The sequence below is a fragment of the Tachyglossus aculeatus genome, chromosome 4, assembly GCF_015852505.1.
Source record: "Tachyglossus aculeatus isolate mTacAcu1 chromosome 4, mTacAcu1.pri, whole genome shotgun sequence".
Lineage (NCBI taxonomy): Eukaryota > Metazoa > Chordata > Mammalia > Monotremata > Tachyglossidae > Tachyglossus > Tachyglossus aculeatus.
The window spans coordinates 3,043,899-3,068,824 of NC_052069.1; the positions used below are offsets into that span (position 1 = coordinate 3,043,899).

The window sequence follows — 24,926 nt, forward strand, 5'->3', positions numbered from 1 at the left end:
TGACCTTGGGCGAGTCGCATCACTTCTCTGAGCCCACTGTTGGGTAGGGACTGTCTCTATATGTTGCCAACTTCTACTTCCCAAGCGCTTAGTACAGTGCTCTGCACACAGTAAGTGCTCAAGAAATACGATTGATTGATTGATTGATTGATTCTCTGGGCCTCAGTTACCTCACCTGGAAAATCGGGATGAAAACTGTGAGCCCCATGTGGGGCATGGACTGTGTCCAACCCAGCGCTTAGAGCAGTGCTAGGCACATAGTAAGCGCTTAACAAGTAGAAGCAGCGTGGCTCAGTGGAAAGAGCATGGGCTTTGGAGTCAGAGGTCGTGGGTTCGAATCCCGGCTCCGCCACATGTCAGCTGTGTGACCTTGGGCAAGTCGCTTAACTTCTCTGAGCCTCAGTTCCCTCATCTGTAAAATGGGGATTAAGACTGTGAGCCCCACGTGGGACAACCTGATCACTTTGTACCCCCCCCCCAGCGTTTAGAACAGTGCTTTGCACATAGTAAGCGCTGAACAAATGCCATCATTATTATTATTATCATTACCAACATTATTAGTAGTAGTGCAGTGCCTGTCACACAGTAAGTGCTTAACAAATACCATTAAAAAGAAAAATTAGTAAGTCCCTGGATGGCCGAATCTGGCCTGTGAAGGGTTGGCGTGACTATGTAGGAGATGCTTATCCTCTCCCTTTCCTGAGTTTTGCAAACTCTGCCCGAGAAATATGAGCTTCCTCATGTGATTCACAAAGATCCTGTTGTTGGATGTGTTGCCAATTTGTGTTGCCAATTTGTGTTGTGTTGTGTTGTGTTGCCAAGATGTGTTGCCAATTTGTACTTCCCAAGCACTTAGTACAGTGCTCTGCACATAGTAAGCGCTCAATAAATACGATTGATTGATTGATTGATTGATCCTGAGCCCCATGTGAGTCAGGGACTGTGTCCAACCCGATTTGCTGATATCCACCCCGGCGCTTAGAACAGTGCCTGGCACATAGTAAGCGCTTAACAAATACCAATATTATTATTCTTGTTATTATTATTATTCATTCATTCACTCAGTCGTATTTATTGAGCGCTTACTGTGTGCAGAGAGCTGTACTGAGCGCTTGGGAAGTACAAGTCGGCAACATCTAGAGACAGTCCCTACCCAACGACGGGCTTCCAGTCTAGAAGGGGGGCTCACGATCTTATCAGATTTAGTACTTCTTTTACCGTCCGGGCCCAGGCACGCAGTAGCGTATTCATCATCATCATCATCAACATCATCAATCATATTTATTGAGCGCTTACTGTGTGCAGAGCACTGTACTAAGCGCTTGGGAAGTCCAAGTCGGCAACATATAGTAGACAGTCCCTACCCAATAGTGGGCTCACAGTCTAAAAGGGGGAGACAGAGCACAAAACCAAACATACTAACAAAATAAAATAAATAGAATAGATATGTACAAGTAAAATAAATAAATAAATAGAGTAATAAATATGTACAAAGGTACATAAAGGTACTTGCTTTCCTTTATGATCTGTTGGGCAAAAGACAACAGTGGCCAAAAGATCCAGTCGCCCGAGGAAATTTCTGGGTTGTGAATTCCAGGGTGACATCAGTCAGTCAATTGTATTTATTGAGCACTTACTGTGGGCAGAGCACTGTACTAAGCGCTTGGGAGAGTATAACAGTGTATAACAGAGACATCCCCTGCCCACAGTGAGCTTAAAGTCTAGAGACTGCAATGGCAATCCTGAAATGGCAGGAATTCATTCATTCAGTCGTATTTATTCAATGCTTCCTGCGTGCAGAGCACTGTACTAAGCACTTGGAAAGTACAATTCGGCAACAGATCATCATCATCATCATCATCAATCGTATTTATTGAGCGCTTACTGTGTGCAGAGCACTATACTAAGCGCTTGGGAAGTACAAGTTGGCAACATATAGAGACAGTCCCTACCCAACAGTGGGCTCGCAGTCTAGAAGGGGGGAGACAGACAACAAAGCAAAATGCATTCTGTTTACCTTTGCAACTAAATCTTCTTTAAACACTTTTCAATCGTTCCATGGATCCTTTTTTATCTTTATTTGATTAAATGTATATCTTCACATCCTTCCTTATCTTTGATGACGAAGGAGAAGCAGCGTGGCTTAGTGGAAGGAGCCCGGGCTTGGGATTCAGAGGTTGTGGGTTCCCGACCCCGCCACTCGTCAGCTGTGTGACTTTGGGCAAGTCACCTCACTTCTCTGTGCCTCAGTTCCCTCATCTGTAAAATGGGGATTACGACTGTGAGCCCCACTTGGGACAACCTGATGACCTTTTTTTTTTTTAATGGCATTTATTAAGCGCTTACTATGTGCAAAGCACGGTTCTAAGCTCTGGGGGGGGATACAAGGTGATCAGGTTGTCCCACCTGGGGCTCACAATCTTAATCCCCATTTTACAGATGAGGTAACTGAGGCACAGAGAAGTTAAGTGACTTGCCCAAAGTCACACAGCCAATAAGTGGCGGAGTCAGGATTCGAACCCATGACATCTGACTCCCAAGCCCGTGCTCTTTCCACTGAGCCACGCTGCTTCTCCTGACCTTGTGTCTACCCCAGCACTTAGAACAGTGCTTGGCACATAGTAAGTGCTTAACAGATACCATCATTATTATAAAGAAATGGAAAGATGTACATTTAATTGGATTTCAGATTCCGTACAGTGTCACTGTGAATTCCTATCGGATGAATAACAAAGACCCATAAAAGCGCGTTCCTCCTAAATAATAATAATAATAATAATGTTGGAATTTGTTAAGCACTTACTATGTGCAAAGCACTGTTCTAAGCGCTGGAGGGGGAATACAAGGTGATGAGGTTGTCCCATGTGGGGCTCACCGTCTTAATCCCCATTTTACAGATGAGGGAACTGAGGTATAGAGAAGTTAAGTGACTTGCCCAAGGTCACACAGCAGACGTGGGGGAGGTGGGATTCGAACCCATGACCTCTGACTCCCAAGCCCGCGCTCTTTCCACTGAGCCACGCTGCTTCTCCTGACCTTGTGTCTACCCCAGCGCTTAGAACAGTGCTTGGCACGTAGTAAGTGCTTAACAAATGCCATCATCATTATAAAGAAATGGAAAGATGTGCATTTAATTGGATTCCAGATTCCGCCCAGTGTCGCTGTGAATTCCTATCGGATGAATAACAAAGACCCAGAAAAGCACATTTCTTCTAAATCCAATTTGTTTTTTAGCTTTCTTACAGGGCCCGGGAGATTTTTAGTAAATTCTTATGTAGCAAAGCCACCATGCCAGTTAACATCGATAGCCAGGCCCAGCTAGCCGACGACATCCTCAACGCCCCGCATCCGGATATGTTCAAGGAGCAGCAGCTTCAGGTATTTATTGGAATTAGTGGACAACTCTGGATCGTCCGCGCGTCCGCCCGTGGATTTTTAGATTTCCTTCTGTTAAAATGCCTTCTGGGAGAGTGCCGATGAAAGTGAGCAATGCTAAACCCTCATTTCCTCTTCTCCCGCTCCCTTCTACGTCAAACTTGTGTTGGGATTGGCTTCCCAAGCGCTTAGTACAGTGCTGTGCACACAGTAAGCGCTCAATAAATACGATTGATTGAATGACTGAATGAATGTAGCACATAAGGGCATCTCCGTTATTCATTCATTCATTCATTCAAACGATTCTATTTCTTGAGCGCTTACTATGTGCAGAGCACTGTACTAAGCGCTTGGGAAGTACAATCAGCAGTAAAGAGAGAGGATCCCTGCCCACAACGGGCTCACCATCTAGGGAGGGGAGACAGGCATCAATAAATGTAAACAGGCATCAATATCATCATCATCATCATCATCAATGGTATTTATTGAGCGCTTACGATGTGCAGAGCACTGTACTGAGCGCTTGGGAAGTACAAATTGGCAACATATAGAGACAGTCCCTACCCAACAGTGGGCTCACAGTCTAAAAGAGGCGTATGATGATCTTGTAATATACCCCAGCGCTTAGCCCAGTGCTTGGCGCGTAGTAAGTTATTAACAAATACCACAATTATTATTATTAGTGAGAAGCAGCGTGGCCTAGTGGAAAGAGCCCAGGCCTGGGCGTTAGAAGGATGTGGGTTCTAATCCTGACTCCACCACCTGTCTGCTATGTGACATTGGGCAAATTGCCTCACTTCTCTGTGCCTCAGTTACCTCACCTGTAAAATGGGGATGAAGACTGCGCGCCCCATGTGGGACAGAGGCTTTATCCAACCCAATTACCTTGTGTTTACCTCAGCACTTAGCACAGTGCCCTGGCACATAGGAAGTGCTTAAGAAATACCACAGTTATTTATTACCACAATCGCTTCTTCTTTCGGCATTTCCCAAGCGTTGGATATGGGACGCTGTTTTATACGGATGCTTAATAAAAGCTACCAATAAATGCCACCAATGTGAGCCTATTGTTGTGTAGGGATTGTCTCTATCTGTTACCAAACTGTAGTTTCCAAGCGCTTAGTACAGTGCTCTGCACACAGTAAGCGCTGAATAAATACGATTGAAGGAATGAATCCCTGCCATTTCAGGATGGCCATTACAGCCTCTAGACTCTAAGCTCACTGTGGGCAGGGGATGTCTCTGTTGTACAGTTATACTCTCCCAAGCGCTTAGTACAGTGCTCTGCACACGGTAAGTGCTCAATAAGTACGACTGCTTGATAGATAAGCGACACTTTGGGTTTCTCTCTTCAGCGTCTTCTTCACTGTTGTGATGGTCTCATTTTCCTCTGGGAGTTGTACTAAAGAAAAGAGAAACAGCGGGCCCAGTGGAAAGAGCACTGGGAGTCAGAGGACCTGGGTTCAAATCCTGCCAATTGCCTGCTGGGTCACCTTGGACAAGTTACTTAGCTTTTCTGTGCTTCATTTTCCTCATCTGTGAGATCAGATTCAACGCCTGTTCTCCCGCCTGTTTAGACTGTGAACTCCGCGTGGGACAGGGACTGGCCCCACCCTATTATGTCGTCTAATAATAATGATGGTATTTGTTAAGCGCTTACTATGTGCCAAGCACTGTTCTAAGCGCTGGGGTAGATACAAGGTGATCAGGTTGGCCCACTTGGGGCTCACAGAGAAGCAGCGTGGCTCAGTGGAAAGAGCACGGGCTTTGGAGTCATTCAGTGGTATTTATTGAGCGCTTACTGTGTGCAGAGCACTGTACTAAGCGCTTGGGAAGTACAAGTTGGCAACATATAGAGACAGTCCCTACCCAACAGTGGGCTCACAGTCTAGAAGGGGGAGACAGAGAACAAAACATATTAACAAAATGAATAAATAGAATAAATATGTACAAATAAAATAAATAGAGTAATAAATACGTACAAACATATACAGGTGCTGTGGGGAGGGGAAGGAGGTAAGGCGGGGGGATGGAGGGGGGAGGAGGGGGAGAGGAAGGAGGTTATGGGTTCAAATCCCGGCTCCACCAATTGTCAGCTGTGTGACTTTGGGCAAGTCACTTCACTTCTCTTGGCCTCAGTTCCCTCATCTGTAAAATGGGGGTGAAGACTGTGAGCCCCCCGTGGGACAACCTGATCACCTTGTAACCTCCCCAGCACTTAGAACAGTGCTTTGCATATAGTAAGCGCGTAATAAATGCCATCATTATTATTATTATTAAATCCCCGTTTCACAGATGAGGTCACTGAGGCCCAGAGAAGTGAAGTGGCTTGCCCAAGGTCACGCAGCAGACAAGTGGCAGGGCTGGGATTAGAACCCACGACCTCTGACTCCCAAGCCCGGGCTCTTTCCACTAAGCCACGCTGCTTCTCTACACCAGTGCTCAGCACATTGTTAGCGTTTTGAGACTGTGAACCCCACGTGGGACAGGGACCGTGTCCAACCCAATTTGCTTGTAATAATAATAATAATAATAATAATAATAATACAGTGCCTGGCACATAGTAAGCGCTTAACAAACACCACAATTATTATTATTGTTATTATTATTATTAGATGAGCAACACTTTGGGTTTCTCTCTTCAACTTCTTGGTCTCTGTGGATACGGTCTCATTTTCTTGCGGGAACTGTACCGTGCTAGAGAAAAGAGAAGCAGCCTTGCATAGCGGGTGGAGCCCGGGCCTGGGAAGCAGAAGATCATGGGTTCGAATCCCGGCTCTGCCACTTGTCTGCTGTGCGACCTTGGGCAAGTCACTTCACTTCTCCATGCCTCGGTTCCCTCATCTGTAAATCGGGGATGGAGACTGCGAGCCTATGTGGAACAGGGACTGCGTCCAACCCGATTTGCTTGTAATAATGATAATAATAATAATAATAATAATAATAATAATGTTGGCTTACCATGTGCAATAATAATAATGTTGGTATATGTTAAGCGCTTACTATGTGTGAAGCACTGTTCTTAGCGCTGGGGGGGATACAGTGTGATCAGGTTGTCCCACATGAGGCTCACAGTCTTCATCCCCATTGTACAGATGAGGGAACGGAGGCACAGAGAAGTTAAGTGGCTTGCCCACGTTCACACAGCTGACAAGTGGCAGTATCCACCCCAGCGCTTAGTACAGAGCCCGGCACATAGTAAGCACTTAACAAATACCACCATAATTGTTACTACTACTACTACTAATAATAATGGCATTTGTTAAACACTTACTATGTGCAAAGCACTGTTCTAAGCGCTGGGGGGGGGATACAGTGTGATCAAGTTGTCCCGCGTGGGTCTCACAGTCTTAACCCCCATTTTTACAGATGAGGTCACTGAGGCTCAGAGAAATTAAGTGACTTGCCCAAAGCCACACAGCAGACTTGCGGTGGAGCTGGGATTCGAACCCATGACCTCTGACTCCAAAGCCCGTGCTCTTTCCACTGAGCCACGCTGCTTCTCTACTACTCTCTTACTATTCTTATTGTTGTTATTATGAATAACAAATACCATCATAATAAAAGAGAGGTCCTGGGAGCAAATCCCTCCCGAGTGGCCCATTCATGCATTCATTCATTCAGTTCATGCAGTCGTATTCATTGAGCGCTTAACGTGAGCAGAGCACTGTACTAAGCGCTTGGGAAGTACAAGTTGGCAACATAAGATCCAAAGATGCAGCGCCTCCAGGCCTGTCATCCCCTGTCTGATCTAAGAAGCCAAGGATTGGATGAAGGTCGTAGAATCAATCAATCAATCAATCGTATTTATTGAGTGCTTACTGTGTGCAGAGCACTGTACTAAGCGCTTGGGAAGTACAAGTTGGCAACAAAGGTAAGCAGAGTCCAGGACTAGGCCTCTGTTGTGGTTGGGCCATTTTGTTAGCCAAGTGCTCAATAAATACCATACAGTACTATACAATAAATACTAAGCCCCCCTATTCCTCAGCTCCCTCTCCCTTCCGCATCATTCATTCATTCATTCAATCGTATTTATTGAGCGCTTACTGTGTGCAGATCACTGTACTAAGCGCTTGGGAAGTACAAGTTGGCAACATATAGAGACGTCCCTACCCAACAACAGGCTCACAGTCTAGAAGCAGCATGGCTCGGTGGAGAGAGCCCGGGCTTTGGAGTCAGAGGTCATGGGTTCAAATCCCGGCTCCGCCAACTGTCAGCTGGGTGGCTTTGGGCAAGTCACTTCACTTCTCTGTGCCTCGGTTACCTCACCTGGAAAATGGGGATTAAGACTGTGAGCGCCCCCGTGGGACAACCTGATCACCTTGTAACCTCCCCAGCGCTTAGAACAGTGATTTGCACATAGTAAGCGCTTAATAAATGCCATTATTATTATTAGAAGGGGGAGACAGACAACACAAAACATGTGGACGGGTGTCAAGTCAGCAGAATAAATAGAAATAAAGCTAGATGCACATCATTATCAAAATCAATAGAGTAGTAAATATGTACAAGTAAAATAAATAGGGCAATAAATCTGTACAAACATATATACAGGTGCTGTGGGGAGGGGAAGGAGGTAGGGCGGGAGGGATGGGGAGGAGGAGAGAAAAAAGGGGGCTCAGTCTGGGAAGGCCTCCTGGAGGAGGTGAGCATCACCTCCACTCTCTCCCTTTGCTCTTCCCCCGTCCCCGCCCCACAGCACTTATGTATAAATGTGTATATCGATAATTCTATTTATTTATATTGACGTCTGATTAGTTGTCTTGATATGTATGTATCTATACTTCTATTCATTTATAGTGATGCCTGTTTACTTGTTCTGGTGTCTGTCTCCCCCCTTCTAGACCGTAAGCCCGGTGCGGGCAGGGATTGTTTCCCTTTATTGCTGAATTGTACTTTCCAAGCACTTAGTGCAGTGCTCTGCACACAGTAGGTGCTCAGTAAATATGATTGAATGAATGAACGAATGAATAAATATGACTGAGCCCCTTCCTTCCTCTCCCACTTGTCCCCCTCACCATCCCCCGCATCTTACCTCCTTCCCTTCCCCACAGCACCTGTATATATGTATATATGTTTGTACATATTTATTACTCTATTTATTTATTTATTTTACTTGTACCTATCTATTCTATTTATTTTATTTTGTTAGTATGTTTGGTTTTGTTCTCTGCCTCCCCCTTCTAGACTGTGAGCCCACTGTTGGGTAGGGACTGTCTCTATATGTTGCCAGCTTGTACTTCCCAAGCGCTTAGTACAGTGCTCTGCACACAGTAAGCACTCAGTAAATACGATTGATTGATTGATTGATTGATTGATAGATAGGTGACCCTTTGGGTTTCTCTCTTCAACTTCTTAGTCACTGTTGATATGACTTCATTTTCCTCTGGAAGTTGTACCACACTCGAGTGGGTTCTAATCCCGACTCCGCCGCTTGTCTGCTGTGTGACTTTGGGAAAGTCACTTCACTTCTCCGGGCCTCAGTTACCTCATCTGTCAAATGGGGATTAAGACCGTGTACCCCACATGGGACCTGGTATCTACCCCATTCATTCATTCATTCATTCAATCGGACTTATTGAGCACTTACCGTGAGCAGAGCACTGTACTAAGGCGCTTGGGAAGTACAAGTTGGCAACATATACCCCAGTGCTTTGAACAGTGCTTGGCACATAGTAAGCGCTTAACAAATACCATCATCATCATCATCACTAGAGAAAAGAACACGCAATTGGGTCTCCCTTCCGCCTCACCCCATCTAACTCCCTTTAATCATACCCTGCTCACCCCCGCACCACATCCTCCCTCCCGTCCCCATAGCACGTATATCTATATATCTATATATCTATATATCTATATATATATAATATATATATATATATATATATATATCTGTACATATCTGTCGTTTATTTATATATCTGTTCATTTATTTATACTAATGTCTGTCTCCCCCTCTGGACTGTGAGCTCGTTGTGGGCAGGAATGTGTCTGTTGGTTGTCATATTGTACCCTCCCAAGAGCTTAGTACAGTACTTTGCACTCAGTAAGCACTCAATAAATACGACTGAATGAATGAATATCTGTAACTGATTGATTTCCATTAGTGTTTTTCTCCCTCTAGACTGTAAGCGCCTTGTGGGCAGGGAATGTGTCCGTTTATTGTTCTGTTGTACTCTCCCAAGGGCCGAGTACAGTGCACACAGTAAGCGCTCAATAAATATGATTGACTGACTGCTCAAAAAATATTGTTCACGAGGGGGAAGAACCCTTGACGGCGCTTCACCCTTTTGACTCAGAGGATCCTCTCCCAGCTGGCTGTCTACAGTGTGAAGTTGTCGGCAGTCTGATTATTAGGAAGGAAGGCCCGCTGTTGGGTAGGGACCGTCTCTATATGTTGCCAACTTGTACTTCCCAAGCGCTTAGTACAGTGCTCTGCACACAGTAAGCGCTCAATAAATGCGATTGAGTGAATGAATGAATGAATAAATATGAATGAATCAGTCAATCATATTTATTGAGCACTTACTGTGTGCAGAGCACTGTACTAAGCGCTTGGGAAGTACAAGTTGGCAACATATAGAGACAGTCCCGACCCAACAGTGGGCTCACAGTCTAAGAGGGGGAGACAGAGAACAAAACCAAACATACTAACAAAATAAAATAAATAGAATAGATATGGACAAGTAAAATAAATAGAGTAATAAATATGTACAGACATATATATGTACATATGTACAAACATGCAAACATTCATATATGAATGAAAAGGCACCTCAGCTCTGTTGATAGATCGTGTTAAGTGTTTACTGTGTGCAGGGCACTGGACTAAGCACTTGGGAGGTTGCAACACAATATAACAGACACAGTCCCTGCCCACAACGAGCTAAAGTCCAGAGGGGGGGAGACAGACATTAATATAAGTAAATAAATAAATTACGGAAATAAATAAATTATGGATATGGCCATGAGCACTGTGGGATTGAGGAAGGTGGTGAATAACTAACAAAACAAACACGTTTTGTTTTGCTGTCTATCTTCCCCTTCTAGACTGTGAGCCCGTTGTGGGGTAGGGACCATCTCTATTGGTTGCCGACTTTTACTTCCCAAGTGCTTAGTATAGGGCGCTGCACACAGTAAGTGCTCAATAAATACAATTGAATGAATGAAGGAATGAATAAAGGGAGCGACCTCCCTTCTCTCCTTCTCCAGCCCAGCCCACACCCTCCGCTCCTCTGCCACCGCTAACCTCCCCACTGGGCCTCGTTCTCGCCTGTCCTGCCGTCGACCCCCGGCCCACGTCCTTCCCCTGGCCCGGAATGCCCTCCCTCCACACATCCGCCAAACTAGCTCTCTTCCTCCCTTCAAAGCCCTACTGAGAGCTCACCCCCTCCAGGAGGCCTTCCCAGACTGAGCCCCCTTTTTCCTCTCCTCCTCCCCATCCCCCCAGCCCTACCTCCTTCCCTGCCCCACAGCACTTGTATATATTCGTACAGATTTATTACTCTGTTTATTTTACTTGTACATATTTACTCTTCTATTTATTTTGTTACTGATGTGCACGTAGCTTTAATTCTATTTGTTCTGACGACTTTGACACCTGTCTACATGTTTTGTTTTGTTGTCTGTCTCCCCCTTCTAGACTGTGAGCCCGTTGTTGGGTAGGAACCGTCTCTATGTGTTGCCAACTTGTACTTCCCAAGCGCTTAGTACGGTGCTGTGCACACAGTAAACACTCAATAAATGTAATTGAATGAATGAATGAATAATAATAACAATAATAATGATGGCATGTATTAAGCGCTTACTATGTGCAAAGCACTGTTCTAAGCACTGGAGAGGTTACAAGGTGATCAGCTTGTCCCATGTGGGGCTCACAGTCTTAACCCCCATTTTACAGAAGAGGTAACTGAGGCACAGAGAAGTGAAGTGACTTCATCATCATCGTCATCAATCGTATTTATTGAGCGCTTACCATGTGCAGAGCACTGTACTAAGCGCTTGGGAAGTACAAATTGGCAACATATAGAGACAGTCCCTACCCAACAGTGGGCTCACAGTCTAAAAGGGGGAGACAGAGAACAAAACCAAAAGTCACACAGCTGATAATTGGCAGAGCCGGGATTTGAGCCCATGAACTCTGACTCCAAAGCCCGGGCTCTTTCCAGTGAGCCACGCTGCTCTCTGAATGAAATGAATGAAAGAAGGGACTGGAAAAAGCTGGTTATGTCAAGTGCACTTGATGTTTGCTGTGCACGCAGTAAGCGCTCAATAAAGACACGTGAATGAACGATTCAATGTCATGGAACTCTTTTAATCCACTGATTTTTTCGTTCCAGATTTTTAACCTGATGAAGTTTGATAGCTACACTCGCTTTCTGAAATCCCAACTGTACCAAGAGTGCATTTTGGCCGAGGTAGAAGGTCACTCTCTCCCCGATTCACACCAGGTTCCAAGCAGCCCGGCTTCTAAACACAGTATTAACTCGGATCGCTCCAGCGTCTCCACGCCCAAAAAGGTGCCGTGTATTAGCTTTTTGACTGGGTTAGCTTTAACTTCCTGCACTGGATATATGTGCGTGTGTATAGTCTTTGTTAAATATCAGGTTCGAGTTGAGATTGTGTGACAGAAAGGAAAACGATGCGTATCGCAATTACATTTCGTCAGCATTTGTATGACTCTGAGAGGAAAAGATTGAAGGCATTAGCTGTGCAGGCTAGAAGCTACACTGCCATAATCAACTGGGATCGTCTGGAAAGAATTCCAAAGTTTTGCTATTGATGCCTGTCTACTTGCTTTGTTTTGTTGTCTGTCTCCCCGCTTCTAGACTGTGAGCCCGTTGTTAGGTAGGGATTGTCTTGATCTGTTGCCGAATTGTACTTTCCAAGTGCTTAGTACAGTGCTGCGCACACAGTAAGCGCTCAATAGATACGATTGAAGGAATTGAATGAATGAAAGGAATTCCAAAGAATTCCAAGATTTTTCAACTGACCCAACTTCATTTAAATTGGTCATTTTGCTTAGTTCAGAGCAGTCAAGATAATAGAGGCACGTCTAGTATGAAAGGTTGCTCACGGTTAAAGAGGCCTGACCCTATATTACTCGTTCATTCATTGTCGTATTTATTGAGTGCTTACTGTGTGCAGAGCACTGTACTAAGCGCTTGGAAAGTATAATTCAGCAACAGATCGAGACAATCTTCTAGACTGTGAGCCTGCTGTTGGGTAGGTACCTTCTCTATATGTTGCCAACTTGTACTCCCAAGCGCTTAGTACAGTGATCTGCACACAGCAAGCGCTCAATAAATACGATTGAATGAATGAATCCCTACCCAACAACGGGTTCACAGTCTAGAAGGGGGAGGCAGACAACAAAACCAAACAAGTAGACAGGCATCGAGTATCAAAATAGATAAATAGAATTATAGATATATACACATTACTAATAAAATAAATAGAATAATAAATATATACATATATACCCAAGTGCTGTGGGGCAGGGAAGAGCGTAGAGTAGAGGGAGAGTGTTGGGGCGATAGGGAGGTGGAGGAGGAGCAGAGGAAAAGGGGGGCTCAGTCTGAGAAGTCCTCCTGGAGGAGGTGAGCTCTCAATATTATATGTTTCCTCATTGTTTGAATGACAGTTAAGTGGAAAATCCAAGTCAGGACGATCCCTGAATGAAGAATCCGGAGAGGAGGACACTGAGAAACGGCGAAAGGGGACTTTTTTTTCGTGGTCAAGGAATAAGAGTACAGGGAGATCACAAAAGAAAAAGGACCGTGGTGAACCTCACAGTGGTTTGTACAATAATCTAATTTTTTTTTTTTGGTATTTGTTTAGCACATACTATGTGCCAGGCACTATTCTAAGCACTGAGGTAGGTAAAAAGTAATCATGTTGACACAGTCCCTGTCCCACATGGAGCTCACAGTCTTAATCCCTATTTTACAGAATGAGGTAACTTGAGGCCCAGAGAAGTGAAGTGACTTGCCCAAGGTCACACAGCTGACAAGTAGCAAAGCCAGGATTAGAACCCAGTTCCTACTGACTCTGAGGGAGATGCTCTATTCACTAGGCCACGCTGCTTCTCACAGCGCTGTATTCTGGGGCAGTATTAAATAAAGCGTGATCGTTCAAGAAATGTCACCTCCATTTTTTTTATCCAGGGGGTCCTGTTTAGATATTCATTCATTCAGTTGTATTTATTGAACGCTTACTGTGTGCAGAGCGCTGTACTAAGCGCTTGGAAAGTACAATTCAGCAACAAATAGAGACAATCCCTCCCCAACAATGCAATAACTTCTACTGCTACAAATAATAACTACGGTACTTGTTAAGCACTTACTATGTGCCAAGCACTGTTCTAAGTGCTGGGGTAGATGCAACTTAATCAGGTTGGATGCAGTCCCTGTCCCACATGGGGCTCACCCTCTTAATCTCCATTTTACAGATGAGGTAACTGAGGCCCAGAGAAGTGAAGCGACTTGCCCAAGGTCACACAGCAGACATGTGGCAGAGCCAGGGTCTGAATTGAGGGCCGGGAGTAATCTTGTTTTATCGCCCACGTGTTTCTGTCAGAGCCAGATCCGGTTCTCAGTGTGTGTCAGATGACCAATGACTCTTGCAGTGGCTTTCAGAATAAACGAACTTTCATAAATTTATACAAGCCATAGTCCCAAAGAGAACTAGATTCTTGAGGCAATCCTTCAGATAGTTTCAGTTTTTTTAGTGCTTCGTTCGGTGTTCTAACGCAGTAAGCACTCAATAAATACCACCGATTGATTATTAATATTTTCTGTTCCTTTACATGTTGTCAGCAGTGTGATCTAGTGGATTGAGCATGGGCCTGTAAATCAGAAAGATCTGAGTTCTAATCCCAGCTCCATTTATCTGCTGAGTAAACATGGCAAATCACTTAACTTCTTTGGACATCTTGAGGGAATGGATAGAGCCCAGGCTTGGGAGTCAGAGGACGTGGGTTCTAATGCAGGCTCTGCCACTTGTCAGCTGTGTGACCTTGGGCAAGTCACTTCTCTTCTCAGTTCCCTCATCTGTAAAATGGGGATTAAGACTGTGAGCCCCACGTGGGACAACCTGGTCACCTTTTAGACTGTGAGCCCCTTTTAGACTGTGAGCCCACTGTTGGGTAGGGACTGTCTCTATATGTTGCCAACTTGTACTTCCCAAGCGCTTAGTACAGTGCTCTGCACACAGTAAGCGCTCAATAAATACGATCGATGATGATGATCACCTTGTATCTCTCCCAGCCTTCGAACAGTCCTTGGGAATCGCTTAACAAATACCAACGTTAATTAATCAATTAATAAAAAAACCCCAGCCATGACTAACCCGGCCAAATCTCTCTTTGTTTCCCGGCCAAGATTCTCCTCACCCTAATGGAGGATTGTATCGACGCGAATCCCAGGGCTCTATGTCATCTTCTGCAAGTCTTGAACTGGTAAGCGGAATGGTTTTCCAGGAGGGAAAATGGGAAACTTTCTTGAAAATGGAGACGCTTAGGAGATTGGTTCTTTCTTCTTTTCATATTATTAAGTGCTTTCGAGTCATTTCCGATTCATAGCTCCTCACTGTTGGCTTCAAAGCTGTCCATCCCCTTGCTCCCTCCTACCTCACCTCCCTTCTCTCCTTTTCCATCCCAGCCTGCACACTCCGCTCCTCTGCCACCGTTAACCTTCTCACTGGGCCTCATTCTTGCCTGTCCCACCGTCGACCCCCGGCCCCCATCTTTCCCCTTACCTGGAATGCCCTCCTTCCACACATCCACCAAACTAGCTCTCTTCCTCCCTTCAAAGCCCTACTGAGAACTCACCTCCTCCAGGAGGCCTTCCCAGACTGAGCCCCCCTTTTCTTCTGCTCTCCCTCTGCTCAACCCCCCTCCCCGCCCCACAGCACTTGTGCATATATGTAAATATTTATTATTCTATTTATTTTATTAATGATGTGTGTATAGCTGTAATTCTGTTTTTTTTTATATTGATGCTATTGATGTCTGTCTACTTGTTTTGTTGTCTGTTTCCCCCCTTCTAGACTGTGAGCCCGTTGTTGGGTAGGGATTGTCTCTGTTTGTTGCCGAATTGTACTTTCCAAGCTCTTAGTACAGTGCTGTGTACACAGTAAGTGCTCAGTAAATACGATTGAATGAATGAATGAGCCACTCCATATTCATATTCAACTCCAATAGATGACGTCCTGTCTTCTGCTGTAATCCGCAACCTTTCTAACAGTTCTTTGTAGCGACTCATTTAAGAAGCCTGGAAGGTTTTGTGGGCACGTCAGAATTTTCAAGTCTGGAAGTTTCACTTAGGACCACAAAACTGTGCAGGCCGGCAATTTTTGCCCCAAAGTGCATTGAGATCAGTCAGTCAATTGTATTTATTGAGAGCTTACCGTGTGCAGAGCAGTGTACTAAGCACTTGGGAGAGTACAACACAATATAACAGACACATTCCCCGCCCTCAACGAATTTACAGTCTAGAGGACTGTCTAGAGGTGTATGCATGGGTCTGCAGTTACAACAGCACAACAAGGAACAACCGTTTTGTGAACACAGTATGCCAGGGCTTTAATAATAATAACAATAATAATGATAATAATGGCATTTATTAAGTGCTTACTATGTACAAAGCACTGTTCTAAGCGCTGGGAAGGTAACAAGGTGATCAGGTTGTCCCACGGGGGGCTCACAGTCTTAATCCCCATTTTACAGATGAGGTCACTGGGGCACAGAGAAGTTAAGTGACTTGCCCAAAGTCACACAGCTGACAGTTGGCGGAGCTGGGATTTGAACCCATGACCTCTGACTCCAAAGCCCGGGCTCTTTCCACTGAGCCACGCTTCTTCTCAAGTTCTCAAGTTTTCTCAAACTTGCTTCTCAAGTTTTAAGTTCTGCATTTGGCCACTTCAGCCAAACCCACACTCCTAGCAGAATTTCTGCGAAGGACAACGAGATGCATCTGTGCAAAACCACACACAGAGCATGTGTCTTGGGGTTTGGGGGAAATATTTTTCTATCCACATGAGTCAGTACAGCAGTACTCGACTTTTTCATAGGCCCAAAACAACTTGATTTCAGTTTCAGGACCTGGACCGTTATAAATGTTGTTTCTGTGAGGACCACCCCCTTCTCCTCAACACGCTCTCCAACCTTGGCTTCACAGACTCTGTCATCTCCTGGTTCTCTCCTTATCTCTCCCGTCGTTCATTCTCAGTCTCTTTTGCAGGCTCCTCCTCCCCCTGGCCTTGTCTTCCCTCCCAAACCCTGCCCTCTCCCTGACTTTCCCATCTCTGTTGACGGTACTACCATCCTTCCCGTCTCTCAAGCCCGCAACCTTGGTGTCATTCTTGACTCCACTCTCTCGTTCACCCCTCACATCCAAGCCGTCACCAAAACCTGCCAGTCTCAGCTCCGCAGCATTGTCAAGATCCGCCCTTTCCTCTCCATCCAAACTGCTACCCTGCTCGTTGAAGCTCTCATCCTCTCCCGTCTGGACTACTTGTATCAGCCTCCTCTCCGATCTCCCATCCTCTTGTCTCTCCCCACTTCAATCCATACTTCACGCCGCTGCCCGGATTGTCTTTGTCCACAAACACTCTGGGAATGTTACTCCCCTCCTCAAAAATCTCCAGTGGCCACCAATCAATCTGCGCATCAGGCAAAAACTCCTCACCCTCTGCTTCCAGGCTGTCTATCCCCTTGCCCCCTCCTACCTCACCTCCCTTCTGTCCTTCTCCAGCCCAGCCTGCACCCTCCACTCCTCTGCCGCTAATCTCCTCACCGGGCCTTGTTCTCGCCTGTCCCGCCATCGACCCCCGGCCCACGTCCTCCCCCTGGCCTGGAATGCCCTCCCTCCCCACATCCGCCAAGCTAGCTCTCTTCCTCTCTTCCAGGCCCTACTGAGAGCTCACTTCTTCCAGGAGGCCTTATACTGAGCCCCCTCCTTCCTCTCCCCCTCCATCCCCCCGCCTTACCTCCTTCCCTTCCCCACAGCACCTGTATATATGTATATATGTTTGTACGTATTTATTACTCTATTTATTTATTTATTTTACTTGTACATATCTATTCTATTTATTTTATTTTGTTAATATGTTTTGTTTTGTTCTCTGTCTCCCCCTTCTAGACTGTGAGCCCACTGTTGGGTAGGGACCATCACTATATGTTGCCAACTTGTACTTCCCAAGCGCTTAGTACAGTGCTCTGCACACAGTAAGTGCTCAATAAATATGATTGATTGATTGATTGATTTCTGTGGGCAGCAGTCGGGAAGGCATGCCACCAGATGATTGTTTGACTAACAAGAGAAGGAGAAGCAGCATGGCTCAGTGGAAAGAGCCCGGGCTTGGGAGTCAGAGGTCATGGGCTCAAATCCCAGCTCCGCCACTTATTGGCTGTGTGACTTTGGGCAAGATACTTAACTTCTCTGTGCCTTAGTTACCTCATCTGTAAAATGGGGATTAAGACTGTGAGCCCCACGTGGGACAACCTGATTACCCTGTATCCCCTCAGTGCTTAGAACAGTGCTTTGCACATAGTAAGCGCTTAACAAATGCCATCATTATTATTACTGGGAAAAAGGCATCTCAAGTAAAGGAGTTTGCCCATCAGAGCATAGGAGTTTGGGGCTGGAAGTTAAAATGTCCAAGTTGTTTCAATCTTTGCCATTTCCTGAGCGCTTAGTGTATGCTGAACACTGTGTTTTGAGCAGAGATTGGGGAAGAAGCATGGCTTGATGGATAGAGCACGGGCCTTGAAGTCAGAAGGACCTGGATTCTAATCCAGGCTCCATCACTTCTCTGCTGTGTGACCTTAGGCAAATCACTTCACTTCTCTGGACCTCAGTTCCCTCATCTGTAGAATGAGGATTAAGACTGTGAGCCCCATGTGGGACAGGACTGTGTCCAACCCAACTCCAGTGCTTAGTACAGTTGCTTGGCACATAGTAAGTGCTTAATACCGCAATTATTATTATTAAGTATTATTATTATGAGCGGAATAGCCTAGTGGCAAGCACAGACTTGGGAGTCAGAGGTTGTGGGTTCTAATCCAGGCTCCACAAGTCTGCTGTGTAACTTTGGGGCAATATTTGTTTTATTTTGTTAGTATGTTTGGTTTCGTTCTCCGTCTCCCCCTTTTAGACTGTGAGCCCACTACTGGGTAGGGACTGTCTCTATATGTTGCCAAATTGTACTTCCCAAGCACTTAGTACAGTGCTCTGCACACAGTAAGCGCTCAATAAATATGATTGAAGATGATGATGATAAGTCACTTCACTTCTCTGGACCTCAGTTCCCTCATCTGTCAAATGGGGATTAAGAGCGAGAGGCCAGTGTGGGACAGGGACTCTTAAGAGCACTTAACAAATACCACGATTATTGTTATCTTTATTATTATCATTTTCATCAGAATTATCATCATCAATAAGAAATAGTTATTATTATCAGACAGTATTAATAATAATAATAACTAATGGTATATGTTAAGCGCTTACTATGTGCCAGGCACTGTTCTAAGCGCCAGGGTGGGTATGAGAAGCAGCGTGGCTCAGTAGAAAGAGCATGGGCTTTGGAGTCAGAGGTTAGGGGTTCAAATTCCGACTCTGCCAATTGTAAGCTGTGTGACTTTGGGCAAGTCACTTCACTTCTCTGGGCCTCAGTTGCCTTATCTGGAAAATGGGGATTAAGACTGTGAGCCCCCCGTGGGACAACCTGATCACCTTGTAACCTCCCCAGAGCTTAGAACAGTGCTTTGCACATAGTAAGTGCTTAATAAATGCCATTATTATTATTATTACAAGCAAATGGGGTTAGACATAGTCCCTTGTCCCATGTAGGACTCACAGTCTCAATCCCCATTTTCCAGATGAGGTTACTGGGGCCCAGAGAAGTGAAGTGACCTACCTGAGATCACACAGCAGACAGGTGGCAGAGCCAGGATTAGAATTGCACTCTGTGCACCTGCAAGGTGACAATAGGGTCATTCATTGATTCATTCAATCGTATTTATTGAGCGCTTACTGTGTGCAGAGCACTGTACTAAGCGCTTGGGAAGTACAAATTGGCAACATATGGAGACGGTCCCTACCCAACAGCGGGCTCACAGTCTAGAAGGGGGAGACAGACAACAAAACAAAACAAGTAGACAGGTGTCAATCTAAAGGTGTCACTTAAATCGGAACAGTGGCAGGCAGAGAGACCTAATAACCACTTGGAGATTTTGGGGGGAGCCCGTGGCCCATCCCAGCAGGGCCCCCCGGCGAGAGTCTGAAGGAGCTGGGAGGCAGGCAGCCTCCTCAGGGCCGGCTTCTTGCTCATTGTCTCCCAGCCTCCCTTGTGTGTTCAGCGCTCAATAAATACAGTTGAATGAATCTCATCCAGAGATCTCAAAAATCTCCAATGGCTACCAATCAATCTGCGCATCAGGCAGCAACTCCTCACCCTGGGCTTCAAGGCTGTCCATCCCCTCGCCCCCTCCTACCTCACCTCCCTCCTGTCCTTCTCCAGCCCAGCCCTCACCCTCCACTCCTCTGCCGCTAATCTCCTCACCGTACCTCGTCCTCGCCTGTCCCGCCATCGACCCCCGGCCCACGTCATCCCCCGGGCCTGGAATGCCCCCAATCCCTCTGCCCATCCGCCAAGCTAGCTCTCTTCCTCCCTTCAAGAACCTACTGAGAGCTCACCTCCTCCAGGAGGCCTTCCCAGACTAAGCCCCTTCCTTCCTCTCCCCCTCGTCCCCCTCTTCATCCCCCCATTTTACCTCCTTCCCTTCCCCACAGCACCTGTATATATGTATATATGTCTGTACATATTTATTACTCTATTTATTTATTCATTTATTTCACTTGTACATATCTATTCTATTTATTTTATTTTGTTAGTATGTTTGGTTTAGTTCCCCATCTCCCCCTTTTAGACTGTGAGCCCACTGTTGCATAGGGACTGTCTCTATATGTTGCCAACTTGTCCTTCCCAAGCGCTTAGTACAGTGCTCTGCACACAGTAAGCGCTCAATACGATTGATAGATTGGTTGGCCCGGTGCCACCAAGACTCCTCGCCAATCTTGCACACGTTCCCCGGTCGTAAATGCTTGGAAGTGTACAGTAAAATAGAATTGGTAATAATTATATTTGTCGTATTTGTTAAGGGCTTACTCTCCAGGCACCTTACTAAGCTCTCCAGTGGATACAAGTTCTTCAGGTTGGACATAGCCCCTGTCGCACGTGGGGCTCCCAGTCTCGATTCCCATTTTACAGATGAGGGAATTGAGGCCCAGGGAAGTGAAATGACTTGCCCGTGGTCACGCAGCAGACAAGTGTTAGAACCCACGACTTCTGACTCCCAAGACCATGCTCTTTCCACTAAGCCAAGCTGCTTCTCATATTGGCTGCTTCTCATATTGACTGAATTACACATAAGTGTTGCACATCTGCATGTACAGATACAGAGCCCAATTTCCACTACGCCATGCTGTCCCTGCCCTCAAGGATTCTTGCAGTCTCGAGAGGGGAAAGTCATTTGGGTCTTACAACATGTGGCTTTTTTTTAAATGGTTTTCATTATGAGCTTACAATGTACCAATCAATCAATCAATCAATCATGTTTATTGAGCGCAGGAAGCTAGAGCCGTGTCTGAATCTTTGAAATATTTGACTTTCATGTTGTTTTCCTGTTCTGTGAAGATTAACTTGCTCCCTCTCGGTGAGTCAACCCTGAAAAGCCCCGAGCCCTCGATGGAAATGTGCCAGTGAAATGCTTTGGTTTTTCGTTAGCCTCTTGGAGATCCATCAGAAGCACCGCAAAGTGATGGGGGAAGGAAACTAGCCAGGGAACTGGAAATTTGGAATTGAAAAATCACATTTGATTGGTGTTTGATTGCGGTGATGGATGTTGCAAAACAACAAGGAGAGGGCCGGTAGCCAAATGGTCTAAGATCGGTAGAAAGGAGTCCTAGAAGAGTTGGGAAAGCGGAAAAACTCGTCTCATTCATTAAAAATATCCTAAAGCAAAATGTCGAACCATCCAGATAGAAAAGTTCCTGGAAAGCGAGAGCCTCATGGTCCTATCCCCCTCGTCCTCCTCTCCATCTCCCCCATCTTACCTCCTTCCCTTCCCCACAGCACTTGTATATATGTATATATGTTTGTACATATTTATTACTCTATTTATTTATTTTACTTGTACATATCTATTCTATTTATTTTATTTTGTTAGTATGTTTGGTTTTGTTCTCTGTCTCCCCCTTTTAGACTGTGAGCCCACTGTTGGGTAGGGACTGTCTCTATATGTTGCCAACTTGGACTTCCCAAGCGCTTAGTACAGTGCTCTGCACACAGTAAGCGCTCAATAAATACGATTGATGATTATGATAAAAATGACAGCGAGAACATCAGATCGAAATTAACTTATCCCTTCCAAATCTGACTTTACGTCACCATGATTAAATGTGATTTAACTTGGCAAACTTGATAGATCGCAGCATAATTGTAACAGACATTAATAAAAGAGAAGGTATTGGTGGGTTTTTTTAAGTTTCATACATCGTTTGGGCATTTTTCTTGTTGTCTTGATAAACCCAAGAAGCCATATTCTATAATAATAATAATGATGACGTTTGTTAAGCGCTTACTATGTGCAAAGCACTGTTCTAAGCACTGGCACTGTTCTGAGCGCTGTCAGAAAGAATCCCCCCAAAAAAACCAAGCCCTAAAAACTAAAACAAAACAAAACTGAGATTCTCACCTTTAGAGCCAGCTGTTCTTTCTCTGAGAAATGTGAACATTCCAAGGCCCTGCTGAGAGCTCACCTCCTCCAGGAGGCCTTCCCAGACTGAGCCCCTTCCTTCCTCTCCCCCTCGTCCCCCTCTCCATCCCCCCATCTTACCTCCTTCCCTTCCCCACAGCACCTGTATATATGTATATATGTTTGTGCATATTTTTTTTTACTCTATTTATTTATTTATTTTATTTGTACATATCTATTCTATTTATTTTATTTTATTTTGTTAGTACGTTTGGTTTTGTTCTCTGTCTCCCCCTTTTAGACTGTGAGCCCACTGTTGGGTAGGGACTGTCTCTATATGTTGCCAATTTGTACTTCCCAAGTGCTTAGTACAGTGCTCTGCACATAGTAAGCACTCAATAAATACGATTGATGATGATGATGAACAGCCACCCAAAAATGGAGTCAGAAGGATGATATTCTCGTACGTTTGCGTATGAGTGGACTGATTGCTCTCCGTTGAAAATATCACTGCCGAAGTGGGGAGGAGCAGTTGTAAAATGACAAAGGGACAAACTCCCAATTCTCCCGAGGGATGACTTGTTTAGCTTTCACATAATTCGCGGCAGGCAGGATTTGGGCCCGAGGTGCTTCTTCAAATTTTGTTTTGTGGTCCGTCTCCCGCTTCTATCAATCAATCAATCAATCATATTTATTGAGCGCTTACTATGTGCAGAGCACTGGACTAAGCGCTTGGGAAGTACAAATTGGCAACATATAGAGACAGTCCCTACCCAACACTGGGCTCACAGTCTAAAAGGGGGAGACAGTGAACAAAACCAAACATACTAACAAAATAAAATAAATAGACCGTGAGCCCGTTGTTGGGTAGGGACCGTCTCTTTCTGTTGCCGAGTTGTACTTTCCAAGCGCTTAGTACAGGGCTCTGCACACAGTAAGCGCTCAATAAATGATTGAATGAATGAAATAAAAGCCCCCTGTCCTTTGTCCAGCTTCCCCCCAACTTTCACTTCGAATCCTTGATTCGTTTCTCCAGCGGGAGTTACTCCATTCGTGGGAGGCTTGAAGGAGAGAGGCAGTCCAGGATGGTGATGGGAGATGAAAAGCAGTTTGGGCGTCCTCCCCATCGACTTTAAAGCGCTCAGTCAGTTGGCCCTCTCCTACTTCCCCTCAGTGATCTACTCCAGCCCAGTCCAGACACACCGCTCCTCTTAGTGCCAGTTTACTCACCATTCCCTGATAATAATAATCATAATAATAATGGTATTTGTTAAACGCTTACTATGTGCCAGGCACTGTACTACTACTACTAATAATAATGATGGCATTTATTAAGCGCTTACTATGTGCAAAGCACTCTTCTGAGCGCTGAGTTACAAGGTGATCAGGTTGTCCCCCGGGGGGCTCACAGTCTTCATCCCCATTTTCCAGATGAGGTCACTGAGGCCCAGAGAAGTGAAGTGACTTGCCCAAAGTCACACAGCTGACCATTGGCGGAGTTGGGATTTGAACCCATGACCTCCGACTCCACAGACCAGGCTCATTCCACTGAGCCACGCTGCTTCTCTCCAATACACCGTAACCCGATAATAATAATAATAATGGTATTTGTTAAACGCTTACTATGTGCCAGGCACTGTATTAATCAATCAATCAATCGTATTTATTGAGCGCTTACTGTGTGCAGAGCACTGTACTAAGCGCTTCTCTCGCCACTGACCTCTTTCCCACATCCTCCCCATAACCTGGAACTCCCTCCCCCTCCATATGCATTGGGTTACCACCCTCCCTGCCTTCAAAGCCTCAGTAAGGTCACATCTCGGCTTTGGAGTCAGAGGTCACGGGTTCAAATCCTGGCTCCGCCACTTGTCAGCTGTGTGACTTTGGGCAAGTCACTTAACTTCTCTGGGCCTCAGTTCCCGCATCTGTAAAATGGGGATTAAGACTGTGAACCCCCCGTGGTACAACCTGATCACCTTGTAACCTCCCCAGTGCATAGAACAGTGCTTTGCACATAGTAAGCGCTTAATAAATGCCATCATTATTATCTCTTCTAGTGAAGCCCCCTTTTCCCTACTCCCTCTCAATCATTCATTCAATTTTATCTATTGAGCGCTTACTATGTGCAGAGCACTGTACTCAGCACTTGGGAAGTACAAATCGGCAACATATAGAGACGGTCCCTACCCAACAACGGGCTCCCTTCTTTGTCATCTGTATCTGAATCTGCATCCTTTTAGCACTTGGTAATGATAACAATAATAATAATAATAATAATAATAATAATAATAATAATGATGATGATGGTATTTGTTAAGTGCTTACTATGTGCCAAGCACTGTTCTAAGTGCTGGGGTTGATACAAGGTGATCAGGCTGTACCACGTGGGGCTCACAGTCTTAATCCCCAGTTTATGGATGAGGCGACTGAGGCCCAGAGAAGTTAAGTGACTTGCCCAAAGTCACACAGCTGAAAGTGACGGAGTTGGGATTGGAACCCACGACCTCTGACTCCCAAGCTCATTCCACTGTCATGCTGCTTCTCTAGCGTTGGTATTCACTCCACCCTTATAATAATAATAATAATGGTATTTATTAAGCGCTTACTATGTGCAAAGCACTGTTCTAAGCACTGGGGAGTTTACAAGGTGATCAGGTTGTCCCACGGGGGGCTCACAATCTTAATCTCCATTTTACAGATGAGGGAACTGAGGCCCAGAGAAGTTAAGTGACTTGCCCAAAGCCACACAGCTGACAAGTGGCGGAGCCGGGATTTGAACCCATGACCTCTAACT

At 45.4% G+C, this 24,926-nt stretch overlaps 1 protein-coding gene across 1 annotated transcript in view; it reads left to right on the forward strand.

Annotated features, from left to right (window-relative positions):
• The window catches only part of RGS12 (regulator of G protein signaling 12), a 294,613-nt gene that overhangs the window by 205,252 nt on the left and 64,435 nt on the right, over window positions 1-24,926 (forward strand). Inside the window, 4 exon segments of the mRNA XM_038745771.1 lie at window positions 3,235-3,378; window positions 11,715-11,894; window positions 13,019-13,172; window positions 14,757-14,833. Coding sequence (XP_038601699.1) covers window positions 3,235-3,378; window positions 11,715-11,894; window positions 13,019-13,172; window positions 14,757-14,833 — 555 coding nt within the window.